The following is an 18,701-nucleotide window of genomic DNA, read 5'->3' as shown; positions in this document are numbered from 1 at the left end:
TACATACACCCTTTCAGAATAAAAAAAATATATAGTTCTCATCCTCCACCGCACAATTTATATCAATCCTAACAATGATAAATGGAAGCAGCTATTAGAAAAGAATTCATGTTGATTTTTAGTAAAATAAAGGTCAGCTCAATAGCATCAGCAAACTTATGCATACTTTGCTATTATTGTTTTGTTTTATTTTCATAAATCATCTTCACTCCACTTGCTTTTCTGCTTCTGGTCATCCATGCCATCCAGCACAAGCTCTGTTCCTTCCTCTCACTAACAGAGATTTAAGACTTGGGTAAAGTTTAGTAGTTGTCTTTGCCTGATACGGAGGAGAAAAACTGACAACATAGCAGTGTTTTCTTTGTTGTAAGAATAAGCTCACAACAGAACTTTAGTCTTGTTTTCAGCATCCTAACCAGGAATGAAGAAAGGCTATCGAGATACTCCAATCCTGAGCAACAGTCTCCAAGTGAGAAGGACAAGTGGACCAGTTGTGTTATCCCTCTCATCACAGGGTGGAAAACACAAGTGGACCAAGCAGAATGAGCTGCTAAGCAGAGAGTCATTTGTCCAATTTCTTTCAGTCTGAAAGAAATGACTTTCACCAAATGAACAATTACACATTTGTCAGGGTCTGTCTCCCCCCCCCTGTTTCTCTGTCCTTGTGTTATGTACCTGCAGAACTTGGATTTACAAAGTCCTCCATCTTCTACTTATCTTTTCATGGTTCTAAAATTATTCTATTTAACCTCAAGTTTCAGATTAAACTATCAGTAAAAAGCTTTCTTTTTTTCCTTAATGAGATCCCAAATAAAATATGACCTACACAACATACACATATATATATTTTTTTTTTTCTACCCACTGTTGTAACATTTTAAACAAACGCATGGCCAAAAACCACGAAACAAAAATCTCCACTGTCATTTCAAAAGTCAAGGACACGCTCCACATTGATCCCTGATCAGATATTGGTGTTTTTTTAACCACCACATTTATTCGGGTATATATTTTAGTTTTATCATTTCTCCTATAAAATGTAATGTATTGATACTAACTTCAGATAAACTATTTCCATTTGGCTAAATCACATATTTAATTTAACTCACATTAACTTTCAGTAAACATGAGAAATGTGCTTAAAAACTTAAATATTCTCACACTTTGCACATCAAGAAGCTGCAGTTAGACTGCAGCAGAAATGTGTCCATTGTGCAAGATGTCCTTGTCAAAATTATAATTCAAACACATCACACTGCCTCTTTAAAATAACTGAACTATCACTTTAATATTCAGACTGCTGCTGTTTTGATATGACTTCATAAAAATATTCCTATTCAAAGATTAATGGTTGGTAAATTTCTGGGACATTGTTTCCAACATGACTTAAAAAAATACATTAAATCCCTGCCATGAAGTGAATAAGCAGCTGATCTGTGAATATAGCTGGTCCACTAAGATAAACAGACTATAGTTACAGTTATCAAATAAATACATATATTTTTTTATTCTCAATAAATTCAGTATTATTTTCTATCAGGCTGTATGTTATAGTCCTGTCCACTTATTGATTCTCTGACATGAGTTTCGGACCTAATGATGCTCTTTGTTTATGATTACTTCAGGTTATAGAGTTAGCTTCTTATGAACACATAAAAGCCTTGTTTTAACTTACACAACAAACAAATGTGTTTTAAACTCACCACCACAGGCTGCAGGTCTCAGTCTCTCTGAGCTAACAGAGCTAACAGCTTCCTTCCTTTAAATTGAAGCCAGAGTGTCTCTTAAAAAGGCTCAGAAGTTCCAGGGGTTTATTTCATTGATTTTATTTAAAATTGAACACAAGTTGTGGTGGAGGGGTTAACAGGTGACGTGCTCACATGTCTGCCAAGTTTCGCTCCAGGTCAGTGGACGAAGCAGCCCTTTAAGTGGGTGGAGTTTGTACACAATCTCTGTGGGTTTATTTCACAGGAAAACACCTCCCTCCCGGCTTGTCATTGTTTTGAACCGGATCATACACTGGCTGATGGTAAAGAACAGATCCAGTCACTGCACATGTTATGGTACACATTTTTTTTATTTAACATATTTATGTTCACATTTTTCACTCAGTAATGGATCGGATTTCAAATGTAATTAAGTAGAATACTTGAAACAAAACATACTCATGTAAAAGTAAAAGTATATATTTAAATAATTACTTTAAAAAAGAAAAAGTACACAAAATTCATTCACTCGGGGACAGTGACGCAAATAAATGTAATTCACTACATTCCACCTCTGAAGTGCAGTGGTCCAGTTAAAGTTCAGACCTCAACTTGATTGAAATGCTGTGGTGGAGAGCTGCGCAGAAATGAATCTCTGGAAACCTCAATGAACTGGAGCAATGTTGTAAAGAGGAGTGGGCCACAATTCCTCTGTAACAATGTGAGAGACTAATAGTCATACAGAAAACAGCAAATTCAAGATATTCTGATATGTAAAACCCAAGAATTGGTAGAGGATGGACTTTCATTTCTCTTGTGAATGTGCGTCTCATTAACAACATTGTTTTGTGAATAAATACTACATAAATAACTCTGTGTTTAACAAAGTTTGATTCTGAGTGAGGTTTGCTGTTTCAGACAGTTTCCTTTTTTAACTTAGTCATGGAAAATGAAAACTTATGAGTTTTGTATTAAATTTGTGGCGAGATATGTTTGAGTATATTTGTCTTACTTGACAGCAAATGTCCTTTGGTGTGACTATTCCACATGCACACATCAAGTTGTCAATGCTGAAATGACATCGTGTAAGTCCTGTTTGTTGCTATAGATAGCATATGCCTTTGGTGGAGTCGATGAATGTGTCTGTGTTGGATGATGGAAGAGTGAGGAAATGTGCAGTGCAGCAATATGTATGGATTTATAATGACGACACAAAGCCATTTCGCAAAACGCGCAAATACCAATACACGCATACATCTGCTTCCTGATTGTTGAGAAAGTCATAAATATTTAATGCTACACTTTCTGTTCATGTTCAACGCCAAGTGCCAAATGCTTCTGTTACAAATCTAAGTGGAAGGCAGATTATCATCACATAGTTACATTATATTAGAATAAGCCAACAGGCTGTGGTCTGGTGGGGGCAGGATGAATTATGAATGGATTGTGAGGGAGGATCTTCTTTTATTCCCGAGGGATTTCCAACACCACAAGTCATTTAAGGTGGACAAATGAGAGATAATGGTGGAAGCCCACCCTTCTGTACCTTCTTTGACTCCTCGGAGCGCACACACTTCTCTTAAAAAAAAAAGTATGGTAAAGAATGGTTTGTTTGTTTGTTTGTTGTCAAACTGTGCTGAGATCACCATGAAAAAGTCTTGTCATTTAAGTCACTGGTGCATATTTTTCTGTCTGGCCTAGACTCGTGTCAGGCCTTTTTGTACGTCTCTGAGATGAGCTCCCAAGCTGGCCTGTACTTTACCTAATTAAAAAAAAAAAAAAACTCATCTCATCTTTTTCTTTTTTGTTCTCCTTGTGTCTGTCCTGTCTGTGGGATCCAGGCCGCAGAATGGGTCGATGATACTGTACAATAGGAAGAAGGTGAAGTACAGAAAGGACGGCTACTGCTGGAAGAAGAGGAAAGATGGGAAGACCACGCGGGAGGATCACATGAAGTTGAAAGTGCAAGGAGTTGAGGTGAGTGATGAAAAAAACCCGAGTTTGGAAAGCGGTGCAGTGGGAGGGGTGGGAGAGAGCCGGGCTTCACTCTGACACAGACAAACGAAGGTCTACACCGAGTTCTCCCCTGGCTGTATCGGAGACAGTCACACACTGCAGTAGGCACGTGTCTCCAAGGAACCTCACCAAGAAACAATGCAGCACAACAATAGTTTTCCCTGGGAGGCCAGTGGAGTGGAACCGATTGTTTGTACCTTATTAAAGCTGTGGTTGTTGCCTTTGCTCCAGAGAGCCTCCATTAATCTTGCTGGCTCGAAGCAGCTCTGTAGAGCAAGTGTTCCCTCACCTCAGACCAAGTCACTGCTCACACCAGCTGCTGCCATTAAACGTCCACTTGTATCTTCTTTGGCTCACCTGTGGATTTATAAGGTAGTGGTTATGCAGCGTTTGATCATGACCTGATTGAGGAGTTGTCAGTGAGGCTAATTGTTCAACTTTATTAGCTTGTAACAGGGCAGAAGTCTGGATTCAGGTTTTTCTTTTTTGTTGTTTTTTTTTGGACACATTTAGCCACAAGAACTGAGACAAGAAGCTCAGGAGTTGAGACAGAGTTTATTCAGGGATATGAGGAGGAGGGTTTTGTGACTCCCATTCAGCACAAACACATGCACACAATGTACACATAACTGTGCACCTCAGGGAGCGGAGCTGTGCGTCTTTGTCACACAGTGTGACAAAGACAAAGCTTGGGCATTCCACCATCAGGGGCTCTGCTCTCAGTTTTGTCTTTGTCTCCTCTACATATTTGTCACTCCAAGAAAATGGCCCCTTCCTGCGCCTAGCCGGCTCAGTGTCATCTCTGGTCCTGTAGTGCTCTGATAACCTGTTGGGACAACACACATTCATCCTTTTGGACTATGACAAATATTTTCAGTTTCTGACAGTCGTGGTTTTAAACAGAGCTTGTTCAACCAACTTGCATTTTTATGGTTCACTTTAACATGTAGCTTTTAGAAGCTACTTATAGCTGACAATTTGGCTCGTGTTATTTGTAATTAAAATAATGATGTATTTATCAGGATAATGTGGCTTGAAGGAAGAAATGTTTTTGAGATGGTTCACTTTTTACTGATAAGTATTTGTGTACTAAATTAAATGGTAGTCAAGAGTTTAGGCTCTGCCCTGTAAGTTCTAGTGGTATTAAACATTTGTGACCTGTGCTGCCAAAGTTAGTCACAATGAGGAATTTTTCTATTTTGAATTATTATTATTTTCAAATTCTTCATCTCAGAAGCTTCAAAAGGACAAATAGTTTAATCAAATTTGGCGATTTATCACCTGGTCTGGTTACAAGCTAGCTTTGTTTAGGAGAGTGCCTGTCTGAAAACTCTATTTTTATTGGTCTGGAGTGATGTCATCAGAAATTCCAGCCTTATATTTAAAAGGGGGAATCCCCAAGCTTCACAATGACTCCAAACATTATTTGAAGGAGTTTCCCAACGCTACAGCTGCCAGCAGACAAAAACGGTCAATTTCAAAGGAAATTTAAAGGATTAGAATTTAAAAGGTTTTTTTCTGAAGGCATAACTGTTAAAACTTAGATTTAAAGGTAGATTAGAAAGATTATGTGCTATTTTAGTGACTGGGATTGCTAAAGGATGTCTTTATAGACTCATTTTTACGCAAATCTCTATTACAGCTTTTCACTTTTTTTTTTTTTTGCACTGCAGCCTGTTCTCATTCCAACTCATTTGACCCTCAAGGGTCACATTTGTTGTTGTTATAGTCTCTGTTAATTAAAAAAGGCTATTGTGACTCGGTGTCTCTATTCAAAAAGAAGCTTGTGGCATGAGAGTATGATGTGACAGGAGTATTAGCTGTTTGATCTCTGGTGAACATGGCCTATACCATTTATAATTTATAGTACTGTATGGATAAACATCCAGCAGTGTAGTAATTAATATTGGTTGGTCTGACATGATATATAATCAAAACCCACATGGAAGCACACTTCCCTATTTCTGCCATCTGAAGCATCTGTTTATCTTTAAACCCATTCCCCCAATTAGCAAAATAAAATCATGCTGCAATTCAAATAACTCAACTTAAACTTTTTATCTGTTGGATATTTCCTGTGTCATACAACTGTAATTGAACTTCTGAACTTCTGATTTCTTCATACTTCTTTTTTTTTTTTTTTCACCAAATCACAGGCTTGACTGTGCCACGTCCAGCTTTTGGATTTGCAGTGACCCAAATCATTTTTAACAAGCACCCTGGCGAATATGTCTATATACACTTGACTGCTTGCCAATATTGTGGGTGTTGTGTTGTACCTTTACATGAGGCAAAAGCAGATGGGTTATTATATAAATAATAATAATAATAATAATAATAATAATAATAATAATAATAATAATAATAATAATAATAATAATAATAATAATACATAAAACAGGCTACTTGTTCCTCTCTTGTATCTGTCTCAGTGGACTTTGAGACACATATTCAAGTGATAAAAAATAAAAATCCTGAGCGCAGTAGCTCGATGGTCAGTGGTTCAGTCTTGTAATCCTGAGGCTGTGGGTTCAAGCCCAGGTTGCATCAGGAAGGGAATCCAGGGTAAAACCTTTGCCAAATCCTCCATGCGAGTTCGCTCGCTGTGGTGGTTCTGCTCACTGAGCAGCAGAAGGAAGGAAGAAAATGAAAACCCTGATATCTGTGTTCAACATCCCCACAAACCTTTATGTTACTTGTGTCGTACAGTTTGAGCTGATTTGCCAGTGTGCCATGTTATGAAATGCATCCCATGATTCGCAGCTCTTTGGAGTGCTGTGGCCTGAATCTGAGCCAGACTTGCAACAAATCTATTGAAACTAGAACAGAGAAAAGACGTAATTACATATAACCCTTGAACAGATGAAAATTGGATTTTCTTTTTATACGTCATCTGACACTTGACATGAACACTGACTCATCGTGATTCAGACACACAAATACTCAGGTTATTTACTGAACTGTGTCAGTCCTGTAAAGAAAGGTTTAACTTATCATAGCTGAATGCTCTGTGTTCGATGCAGGGTTAACGCAGGGTACAAAGGTACAAACTGACTTCGGCTACCTAATAAAAACTTGACCCCAAATTCTATTTGATGAACCGTCTGTAGAAATACAGTCCAAATACAGGCTTTAAATATCAATATGAGTTTTCTTACACACAAAAATTTTACTCAAAACTTGTAGAGAATTTTTTTAACAAATGATAAGTTTAATTAATTGTAAATAATGATACAGTGAAATTATTAATTTCTTTTTATACCCAAATGCACTGTATATCATATGCAGAGTTGGAAAGCAAGTTTTCTTTTAGATCATAGAAAAACTTATTCTCTTTTAGTGCCAGCTGAAAGTGAAGGCAAACACCTCCCTTCATGGCTAAGTTGTTTGAGGAAAGTAGATCATGTTTATTCTATAAACTTAAAGTGATGAGCTAAGAGCAGAAGAAGACACTGAAGCCCACTTTTGCTTGAATGAATTTCTCTGAGAGATGCACCAATGAGCCGTTTGTCTCCCACAGCTCCCTGTCCAAGGCAAAGAGCTTTTTTTTTTACTTGAATATAGTGTGCACCTGAAAAGTTGAAGAACATATTTGCATTATGGGTTTTGGACTCACAAATTCTATCCTTGTTGCTGAGATGTAGAAACTAATCTGAACAGTCCTAATGTGCATTCTCTATTTGTCCATTCTCCAAAGAGTTTATTGAGCTATCTAGACCCAGCGGTCAACATGCCACCTTATGAGTAAATAATCGTCTATTACTGGATAAAATTATCTTACACAAACATGTTATCAGTCAGATGTCTTTAAATGGCCTTCTTGTTGATGTGTAAGTTAGAATTTTCCCTAACAACAATTGTCAAATAAGAAAACACTGGCATAAAAAGTGAAAACTAGTTCTTAGGAAAAACAGTTAATAAAATTAGTCCTTTGAGTGTTGGCAGAGCAAGGCGATGAGACAGGTTATCCATCACTGCTGTAACTGGCCTATCATAGAGTCTGTGACCCATTTTGCACAGTCATGTTTATTGTCAACAAATGTAAATGCCCTGACCTTTGCCCTTTGCTTTCTAAACACAGTAGACTGTAATTAGGAGCTCTTCATTTCCACTTACTATTTATTTAAAAAAAATCAGTTTTAGTACATATTTAAAGGCCTAGCATTTCCTAAAGGAATGCATATCACTACCTTTCATGCCAGTTTTAAACTAAGATCATCTTATGTTGAAAATGACAGCATTATAGTCAAATTGGTGAAATTATAGAATCAATGTTATGTGCAATTGCACATATTTATTAGTGCTTGAAGTATGTGTTGGGGATGATTCTCAGCTACTAACACACTACATTTTAACTCAGTATCTGTAAAATTGACTGAGGTATTACCATTTTTGTATTGGCTGAGTTCAATTAGCTGTAGCGACCATTTTGAATTGGGTTGACTTCAGTTGTAGATTTACATCCAATGATTACTGAAAGTTTCATTAAAATCCATCTGGGGGTTCATAAGATATTTTACTCGCAGACAGACAGACAAGCACACACAGACACAGGCAATTACATTATCGCCCATGTTTCATGGTGGCACGTGATAATTATTTGGCATCACTTCTCAAGCCAGTGAACTTATATATAACTTGGGCTTTACCTCGCTTTGGCTTCATTCATGCAGCGCTCTAGCTGCTCTGATTCCCCAGCCACCCAGTGTTTAATAGAGGCTCTGTGGTTATTACACGGGCCAGGTTTAGTGCACACTGGGGACGAGTGTTGTGGATGGGTCAGGCCAGTCATGTTCAGTAGCTCTGGCGAGGGGGAGGCTGTGAGTGTGGGGCCACGGGCCTTCTGGGGCCTGCGAGACGCAGCCTTGCATGGCAGGAGTAGATGTCAGTGTGTGCTGCTGCTGTCCTGTCTGCTGCACAGTGCTGGCTCAGCAGTCCGTGTAAAACAAGACTCTACTTCTTTTCTCCGCACTCTCCCAATCTCTACCTTTTGCTGCTTTTGTAAGATCCGTATCTCTCTCTTTCTCACTTTTTTCAGTGTTTCATTTTAAGTCTTTTAATTATTTCACTTAACTTTTCAGTGTCCTTCTGTGCCCCCACCAATATCTGCCTACTTGATGATATTTCTACTCTCCGTCCTCCATTCCTTTCCAAGTCCAGACAGACAGAACCTTGAGTTGGGCGGTAATGCTCCCTGTTCCCTAAAATTGGAGCGCAGGGCATGTTGCGGCATTAGCGCTTAACAGGCCGTGAAATAGCAGCCTGCCTTCCTGACATCTTCCCCATCACTCCAGGTGAGTTGGCCAGACGGCTGGATAAATGAGCAAGCAGGACCCACATCAACCCGCATACTTTTGGGGGAACCTGAGAAGAAACGTCTATCAGTGATTATCTCACCACTTTACCCATAACAATGCTCCTGGCCGTCGTCCAAATTCCAGAAGTGTTGCTGCAGTCACCCTAATTAGGATATCCAAAGATTGTTTATCCTTGGTACACAACTTTTTGATTCACTTCATTGCCTACAAATGATGTAATCTTCATATTCAGCCAGTACATCTCATACTGTGCACAGTCATCCTCTGCCTTCACTGTGTAAAAAAGCAGAAATTTCAATCATTTGATTTTACAAACTCGTACAAATCTCTGTTTTGCTCCTTGTCAAACTTCTACACCAATGCTCCCACCTATACTTAGCCGATTAGCTGTTAATGTACACTCAACCTCCATCTCCTCCACTCCCCACCCCCTCTATCCATTCTCCCCATTATTCCTAAGCTTTAATAAACTCCCTCAAACACGGATCGATTTTCTCTTAAGTGAAGGTGGCAGTGCCTCTGACTTATTTCATTACCACAGGCTAATTATACCAATTGAAATGAGGTTCTCTTCCCAAGGTGTGCTGTGCTGCTTTGTGCCTCCATGCTCCTCAGATCTTAATGCCAGTACAGTGCTTTACCAATTCCCCAACTCCCCTTCCTGCCTCTGCTCCACCCCCGTATCCCTTCACCCAACCTCCCCCCTCACCCTCCACAACACAAATAATCAGCTGGTGCATCCTTAGCCTCTGTAACTTGTCATTTTATGTTGGATCCACCCTAATGTGTGATTTCAACTGTGCAACTGTGCAATGAAGGAAGGTAATGGAGCATGCTGGTGGCTCAATCGCCTCTGTTCATTGATAATAATGAAGACAAATGTCAAAACATTAGTTGCTAATGTTATAATGGAGTGGATGCTACTGGATGCTACACTGCATTGGCTTTCAATAGCACATGACCTTCAACACTTCACTCCTTGGTGTACGAGTAATCCAGCCCTTTGTTTTGCAGCAAATCAAACATTTACATGTCCTCCCCTTTTAAAACCAAGCACATCAAAAATGTACAGGAGCATTTTGTAAGGAAAAATTTGATTTGCTTTTTGAAGTTTTGGTGGGCCAATATGACATTCTGCAATTTCATACCCACATGGATCGGTAGCGGTAGTAACTCGTAATCAAACTAGCTGCATATCTGTGAAATAGAGTCGCTCTGACTGACAGTATGTGCTTTTACTTTTGGTAACAGTGCTATACTGATGCAGCGGCAGATATCATCAGATTGTGTGTCCATGTGAGAAGGCACAAGCAAACCCCTGTTTCCATGAGGTAGTGACACTGTTCGTGCTTTTCCTCCTGCCACTGCTCCAAGTCAGCTGTGAAATTAGGAGCAAATCTCTAATTCAAGCTAGACTCAAATCAGAACTTTAGATTCTACAATTTTTTATTTGGACTTGGAGTCTTTTTTTGCTAAACAACAGGCACATGCTCTTACAGTAAATTCATTACTTTTCCATCATCCTCGCTCAAAGGCTTCCTATTCACCTTTTTACCCTTCTCTCATTTTTTTTTTGAAAGAACACAACTAGCTTCTCACTTTTGAATTACCTGAATGTGGAGGAGTTAAGGCCAAACCGAGTGTTTCCATGGTTATAACTCTTAACCTTCAGTTCTTTCATGGAATAATATGAAGTTGTTGCACAAGAAAATAGTAAATTTAAGTCATCTTCTCAGGTTTAAAGTGTATTAAGCAAAGGAAAGATGAAATTTAAAAAGAAATCACTGACATAATTATGAACAAAATGTGTGAATACAAATTGAGTGATTGTTATGTTTTTAATAAAATAAACATCAGGAACAGTAGCTGGGTGTCTAATAAAACAAGTCTTTCTAGTTATTGTACATTTTTTAACCCTGGACAGCTGATAAAAGCTGTGATCTTCCCCAGCATTGGCTTAATGGGGGTTGTTATGTTGTTATTAGCAACTGAACTAAAGCCTGCCCATATAAAGAGCTTACTTGCAGCCCTGGGAGTGTCCACTTTACTCGTGGTTTTTCTTTAAGCCCGCAGTAATTAGTTTTTGTCTCTTACATCTTACAATTGCCAAATCACTCAGCAGCAGTTAAACCCTCGGTCTGGCTTTTGTACTGACCCGGCCATCAGCCTTTGAAGTCAGCAACCCATTTTTGAGAGGCTAATTTTAGAACAGTTGATGCAGAAACAGAGCATATTGTATATAGAGCCTGTCAGAAGAACTGTGCATTAAAAGTGGCTACGGTAATTTAATTTACCACTTGTTGCTTCATGTGGTGTTGTCATGCTGAGGCATCTCCATAGGGGTTCCCTCTGCATTGTGAAGCAGAGTGAAGACGTGTCTTCTGCATAATGGGCGGGGAAATATTTGTTGCAGAATTTAAAGACTTTGCCTCTCATTCATAGGCTGGATTTCACTGAGGCGCTCCACTGCAGCTTAGATTCCTTCTAGGTCTATTAAAATATTGAAGTTCAAAAGAATAATGGGTCACAGTATGACTCAAGATGACTTGACACCCTGAAAGACTTTTTAGACAAAAAGATTCCTCACAGTTCTTAATATGTCTCTTATTATCTTTATTAATACAGCTGGCGCACCAAATCAACAAAGTTTGAGCCCCCGGGGAAAAACAGAGCTGAGCTAACCCGATATGCAAAATAGGGGCCAGAGGTTTTTAGAAAGGGTGAATAAAACAAAACTCTTCTGGCTGTGAGTAGACTTTTTCTTGGTTCTGTGGTTTGTTCAAGTGTGTGTGAATGCTGCTTTTTGTTTGGTCTCATGAGCCAAATACAAACTCATGGGCAAAAGAGAGCCTGAGTTTTATGTTAATAAGCACCTTCCACCAAGGCTTTCGCCCTCTGTTATTCCACAGATCCAGGCCAGAATACTCTTCGGAGATTCATGTTCCACAGAAATTACTCATGCCAAGTGAAATAGCGCACAGAGTTATGGTTCTGAAGGCTCAGTCTGGTGTAGTTGTTAGATCATTCCTGGGTGCTGTTGATCCACCCGAATTTAAAGGTAGGGAGTTCAAAGAGAATCAAATCGGTTCAGCATCAATCCTACTATCACCTCTATTGCTGTTCTTTGCAAAATGGCTGTTTAATGATCTGTAGTCAGCTTTTGCCTGTTTCAAACATTTCAGACGTCTTTCCTTCTAAAGGTCAGTACCAAAGGGTTAGCTTATTTCTGAGTCTTAGGTAGAATCAAAGTGGGCTTTTGTATATTGCATAAAATTCCTTGTTCATATTTCTTTAGGACATCGCTGTACTAAACCCGCAGGTTTCTCCTCTTCACTCAGGTTACTTTACACTTTTTTTTTCCGAAGGCCTTTTTTAACCTTTGCTTTAATTTTAAAAAGCCTTATCAAGTGATAATTTAAACTTTCTGATGTGGGGTTCTGTAAAGTTGCCAATAGTCAGTATCTTACCTGCTGTCGGCAGAGAAATTCCTACTGTGGAGACATGCTAACACCTACTCAAAAGAGAGCTTATTTAGGAGGGACATTTTGTCATCTAAAACAACTCAAACCTAAAACATTTCAATACAGTTCAAGTAAATGCTTTATTATAAACTTACACTGCTTCATATTTGCTCCAGAAAGTTATTTACATGGATGTCAGTGGGTATTTATACTGAACACTGACCAGATGGGAATCGGGTCTGACACATGGAATACAGACTATGTTTGGGTGGTGAGGCGAATGTGCCCTACTGTGTGTTTTGCACTTTACAATAGTTATCTATAACAGTTATAGCTTACTGTGGCCACCCCTGCATCTAATATCAGCAATGGAAAATGTGTTTCCAAAGTCTTGAATAAATGGGAATTGTGCCCAAATGCTACAAAGTGGATAATCAATTGAACCACATAAAAAATCAGTTCTCCTCCCTCATTCAGCTAAGTGCACAAATGCTAAACGTAATACTCACAACAGTATGTTCAATATGATGGAAGTATACATCTGTATCAATCATAATTCTTTAATTGAAGTTGGAGTATGTGTAACTGTGAAAAAATAGAATTAATTTTCTGTTGACGATGTGTCAAAGCATTTTTAAAGATCTACCAGATTTTGTTTTTCAATTTAACTTGATCCTTTTTGCCATTATATGCAAACTGAAGTACAGAGCTAGATAAAGTTAGACTCAGGATACTTCATTTGTTTATTGGTCTTCTTGCAAAGAGTGATGTCTGCAGGAGATGATGTTTTAATCAAAAAGTGCATAAATCTAAGTTGCATACAAAGATGTTTTATCTTTTTTTGTAATTATTTTATTCCATAAACCACACAATCACTTGTAAAAAGCAGTTCTGTGTGTAACAGCAGACATTCGCTCTTAAATAAGCTACCATCTGAGTAGCTGTTAGCTTGACTCCCCTATGAAAATTTCTTTCTGATTGCCAAAATCAAACACACTCTGTGGTCTACTGCAGGTAAGACATTGGCTACTCATAACTGCATCGCAAACCCTATTTCAGAAACACCAAACTGTGTCTTTTAGTCTCTGCTGACATGAAGCCAATCCTTTGAAAACCAACTTCTCTCCTGGAAGAACCCATTATATTTACCCCAGCTTGGTTCTCTCTGATAGGGAGTAGAACATGTCTTTAGGATGCCACAGGAGGAGGCAATGATTTTATGGATGAGTCAACACGCAATATTATTCCTCTGTTATTCTAAAAGCAAGTACAGCCTCATCATGCCAAAACAACTTTTCTGCCTCATTTGCAAAAAAATATTTATCTGTCAACGTTTGCAGTGAGTTGAATTTGTTACACTTAACCATGTCTCACATTGGCAACATATCTCTTTTTTTAGGTGTTTTTTCCCCCCTGCTGGCTACTGCATATGGCCTATGCAATATTAACCAGCAAAACAGTAGTTTAGATGTAATTTGCTGCTGTGTTGCATTTAATAACGACAAAATCAAAATGTACCCGATGCTCAAAGATCCACTCTTCAAAGTAGGTATAATGAGTAGCATTGCAAAGTTCAAAGAGAATGGCTGAGAGTTTGTATAGATTTATTCGGGCTGAGCAACTCTGCTTTCCTCAGAGTGATACTGCAAGGTTTGATATTTACATGAAAGGGTGGTAAAGAGGAGTTTAACACAGGAAACAGGTTTAACCCATTTGCTCTGGGCAACAAAGAAAACATTAAAGCGAAACTTAAACCAAAAAACACTTCTTTAATGGTTCTAAGTTCTGTAAAACCAAGTTTTGTGTCCTCCTGCCTTCTTGTCTTTTTTGTTGTACACTTGTCGTCTTCCATTATGTGCCTCTTTTAATATTGTTTTTTGACAGTAATTTAAGTGGGTGTTCTTCTCTGTATCCTATGTATTATACACATACTTTTTCTTGCTTTTTTCTTCAAATTTTAATTGGCAATTGTGTCTAGCAGAGAACTTCTGTGAATTTCCATAGCACATTAAAATGTGAAGAGAGAATGAGTCATTTGTTTAAGCCCAAGGGGGTGCTAAGCTTGTTCTTTTTTGTGTGTTGACACTGGTCCCCTGTTACTGTCAGTGTCACCAAATAATGATGCACACATGTAGAAAAGTGCACTGACAGACGCCTGTAGTGTCTCCTGCTCTGACACACTTTCAGTGGCGGTAAAATGTGTTATTACATAAATATGTACTCCATATAGGTGAATGAATTTTTCACACTAAATGTACACATAAGCAGATTGAGCTAAACTTCATTTCATAAATGCAGCCTGTTATTGCTAGAAAATTACTTTTAAGGATACAAAAAAAAATCTCATATGTGATAGATGAAAATGGGAGAGAGAGAGAGAGGAAAAAAAGAACCAAAACAGACTGTGCTCTGTGCAAAATAAAGTACTGATGAAAAGGAGAGGAGCGAGCAAGAGAGGCTTAGAAGGTGGATGGATGATGAGGGAAGGCGGAAGGTGGGGAGGGTGAGGCGAGTGTTGAGCGGAGAGGGGAGAGAAAGCCGGAATGAACGATATATAGCCCCTGGCAAACAGAAAACAATTGTTACACTGCCTCCCATAACCCACTTCAACCTTAAACAGCAGATTTTTTTCACTCAATTAATTTCTACACATTGGAGCAGGGGCCTTGGCTGAAGCTAGGCTTTTATGTGCTTCTGCTGCTGCAAGGCCTATACATATCTCTGTCTCTCTGTAGTTCTCCTCTTTCTCTCCATCTCCTTTTATTTATTTATTTATTTATTTTTTTTTATCAAAAAAAGATGAACGTTTTGCATTCCAATGAAATAAAACACTTTTGAGAGATGGGGGTAAAAGGGAAATACAGTGTATTTTTGAAAAGAGCAAATAGTACACATAAAAGTATAACAGCTATTAATCTTTGTAAGACAAGAAATGTCTTTCAACTAAATCAGTGTTAGTAAAAGCAAAAGTATAAAGATACATGAAATTTCTATCGTACAGATTGTTACAGTAAACGGTTCATTTTGCAAAGAATAAATTTAATAAGTTTGAATGTTGATTCAAAACTTAAAATACCTTAACCCTCCTGTGGCCTTTGGGTCAAAGTTACAACGTCTTATCTACCTCGCTTGTTCTCTCTCTTTTTTAAGGGCTTCAGGAGGGTTAAGAAGAAAAACTGATATTTGATAGAACAAGTTTTTTTTTTCAGACGGTTTAAAAAGGGCTTCTCGAAGGTAAAAGGAGTAGCACTCACATCAACAAGGTCTTAGCATTTGTGGATTTTCTCCACGTTCTCTGATTTCTGCCCACATTGCAAAAACAGATTGTTGGCTTAACTGCTAATTCTAAATTTTAAGTTTGAGCATGTGTGTGCATGGTTGTCTGTGTTGTATGTCTCAGCTTTGGTCCTGCGATGGATTCGTGATCTGTCCAGGGTGTACCCCAGCCTCACGCCTGATGATTGCTGCAGACTCTGAACAGGATTAGGTAGGAACAGAAAAGTGAGTGGGATAACATTAGGAACAATAATAGAAATAATATTAAATGAGAGCAGACACTGGAACAAAGCAGGCCATAGTGGCCATATGTAGACAGCAGGTTGACTTGCCCGAGGGCAGAGAGTGGGAGAGCAGGCAGAGACAGATGGACACATAGATAAGGAAGAGCATGACTGAGCTGTGTCTGTGTGTGGTGAGTGAAGACCAGTCGGAACAACATGAATCATGGCTCCAGTTGAGAGAGGAGCAGATCAGATCGATAACTGCCCAGAGGAGGGAGAGAGTGTGCAAGGCAAGAGGATTGGGGGGAGGGGGGCACAAAGGGTGTTTATCACTGGACCACCCTGACTCCCAGCATGCTCACCTTATACTGGCTCTTGTTACAGGGAGGCTTTGGTTTATTTTCTGGGGGATATCATGGACAGACACAGATAAAAGTGGTAATGTGTGGGTGTGAGAAGACTCTGGGGCTCCATGCATTAGCAGGAATTTAAAATACAGTAACAAGACACTATTTTCTAAAAATTATAGGATTTTTTTGTTGTTTGCTTTTTGTTTTTTTAGTTGAAGCAAGTGTATGTTTTTATCTAAGAGCAAGGAAAGTGTAGAGGATCAGCAGTGGTCATTTCTTATGAAATAGTCAGTGTGCCAAGGGAAACATGAGTATGTGTATGTGACAGGAGCAGCTAAAATAGTGGTCAGTGTTATGAGTGCCTGCCTGGATTTTAAGCGTTCTAGCATTTTATGCACGGGTGCTATGCACCATTGTATTGTTGACCAGGCAAGCAATTTTTTTTTCATGCCTTCTCTTTTTTTATATAATTTGGTCGATAAAGGTGAAGGACATTTCATGGCTATTTTTCTCTCCCAGCCCCATTCCTCCCTGCACATGCTGCTCTGTCTCAGAGTGAAAATCCAGAGATAAAGCTTTGGCGACGCTCCATGTTTAATGGAGCTTAATCCCACTGATTGAAGATACAGAGCTGTGAGGTTATTCCCTCATGCCCATCTTCACTAACACAGCATGTGGCCAGCTACTTCTGCCCCTTTCGACATAAACTGTTGATAGACCGGCCAACCAATGAAATGAAAGCTAAAGATCAATCAAGGACAAATTTGTTTTTGTTGTCAAATAATCCAGAAAATATATATATATTTTTTTTTCTTTCTTTTTTTAGAATCACAGAATCCTTTCCATCTTCTGCCACCTTTTTTTTCTCTCATGTGTAGTTTGTATTTTTTGTAGAGAATTTATAAATTAATCTGCAGCATAAGCAAAATTTTTAAACTGGGGAGTCACAACTAAAAGCAAAATGTCCACAAGCAGAACACCATCCACAACTTCACTTTAGGATGCAAGGAGAGAGTTTAAAACGGGTTGACTGGCTTGAGGCTATTTAGAGAAACCATGTGTGAGGAAGTATTATATCCACCAACAATCCTCCTTAAGGGAATGAGCTGACACTGAGCAATTTAGTATTCACCCTGCCAGTGAAAATATCTTCAGTCCAAGTGCACAAAATACTCGTGGCAGGAAATCTGCCAGACCCTCTTCTCCCATCTGACTCTTTTTGTTCCAGACTAGCCAATGTATGCTTCAATTTACCCCGAGATATGCTTGCCAGGCTCGCTTGACAAGAGCTTCACTGTCAATGTGTAAAATAGTCCTCATGGATGATTGCAGAGCAGCACTGGTTGTTAGCAATAGTGAGTAGGGTTTGAAAGAAAGAAAATGTGCATGCAACCAAAGCTGACTGTTCTTTATATGCACTAACAAGGATCTTGAAAGCAAAACAAGCAAGCAGGCCACCCTACTTATCAGTTTTAGTACAAAAACAATGTGTACATTCAACTCCCTACAGATTTTCTTGTCCGCTCTTTTTTCACCTTTGCTCCCTTTTCATATAGTTTTTCCTTCCATCATCAACAAACTCTATAAACTTTGGAGTGAACACAAAAACACTGCACAGTCATGGCCATGAGCATAAACAGCTGGCTTTAACACTCAGAAAAGCAACATACACAGAGAAATTATGATGTCAGCGTATGGGGACAGAGCTGACTGTTCAAACTCTGTTTGTGGTTGTTAACTTGGCACGACTGGATGTTTTTGGCAAGGGAGACCACACACCGTCCTTTATATGTTCACTGTTTCTGGCACTCTTACTTCAAGGTCTCAATCTCTTGCCATTCTGGGCCCCAACCATTGCCAGCCCAGCCGATCCACCTGTGCCAAGGCCCTCTTCATCCCTCTGACACTGCTCTTCTCTTTCCTTCTTTGCATAATTACCCAGGTAATTGTGGAGTAATTGACTGCATCACCTGCTCCTAGGAAGCTCTGGCATTGTTTAATAAACAGCTGGAAAATATGTCACATGTTGATGGAGAGCAGGCAAAAAAAACCAACATATTGGAGTAGAGGAGAAAGGCTGGAGATTAAAATAAAAAAATGATAGGAGAACTCAGAAAAGTTGAGGGGTTCTAGTCTGAAATGGAGACAGTGAAAGTGTGTACATGCTAATTTCCGTAACACAAAAAGGTAGATATTCCCTTATCTAAGCAAATTCTAAATTCATTATGTAAGGGGAACTTATTATGGCCTTTGGAAAGAGGGAAGGAGATAGTGATGTGAGCGGGAGAAGGATAGATTTAGAGACACAAGGAGGAGGAAACTGTAAGCCAACAAGAAAAAGTTTGACACA

General features: G+C 38.9%; 1 protein-coding gene across 10 annotated transcripts in view; it reads left to right on the top strand.

Annotated features, from left to right (window-relative positions):
* Positions 1-18,701, top strand: part of camta1a (calmodulin binding transcription activator 1a) — a 304,500-nt gene that overhangs the window by 174,305 nt on the left and 111,494 nt on the right. For all 10 annotated transcript variants that reach the window (XM_017409572.3, XM_017409579.3, XM_017409577.3 and 7 more), the window contains one exon: positions 3,548-3,683. In XM_017409572.3, the coding sequence (XP_017265061.1) occupies positions 3,548-3,683 (136 nt within the window). The remainder of the gene's footprint in view (positions 1-3,547; positions 3,684-18,701) is intronic.

Source organism: Kryptolebias marmoratus, linkage group LG8 (genome assembly GCF_001649575.2).
Source record: "Kryptolebias marmoratus isolate JLee-2015 linkage group LG8, ASM164957v2, whole genome shotgun sequence".
Lineage (NCBI taxonomy): Eukaryota > Metazoa > Chordata > Actinopteri > Cyprinodontiformes > Rivulidae > Kryptolebias > Kryptolebias marmoratus.
Note: the sequence above shows the minus strand (reverse complement) of the source record. Positions and strands in the feature narration are given on the sequence as shown.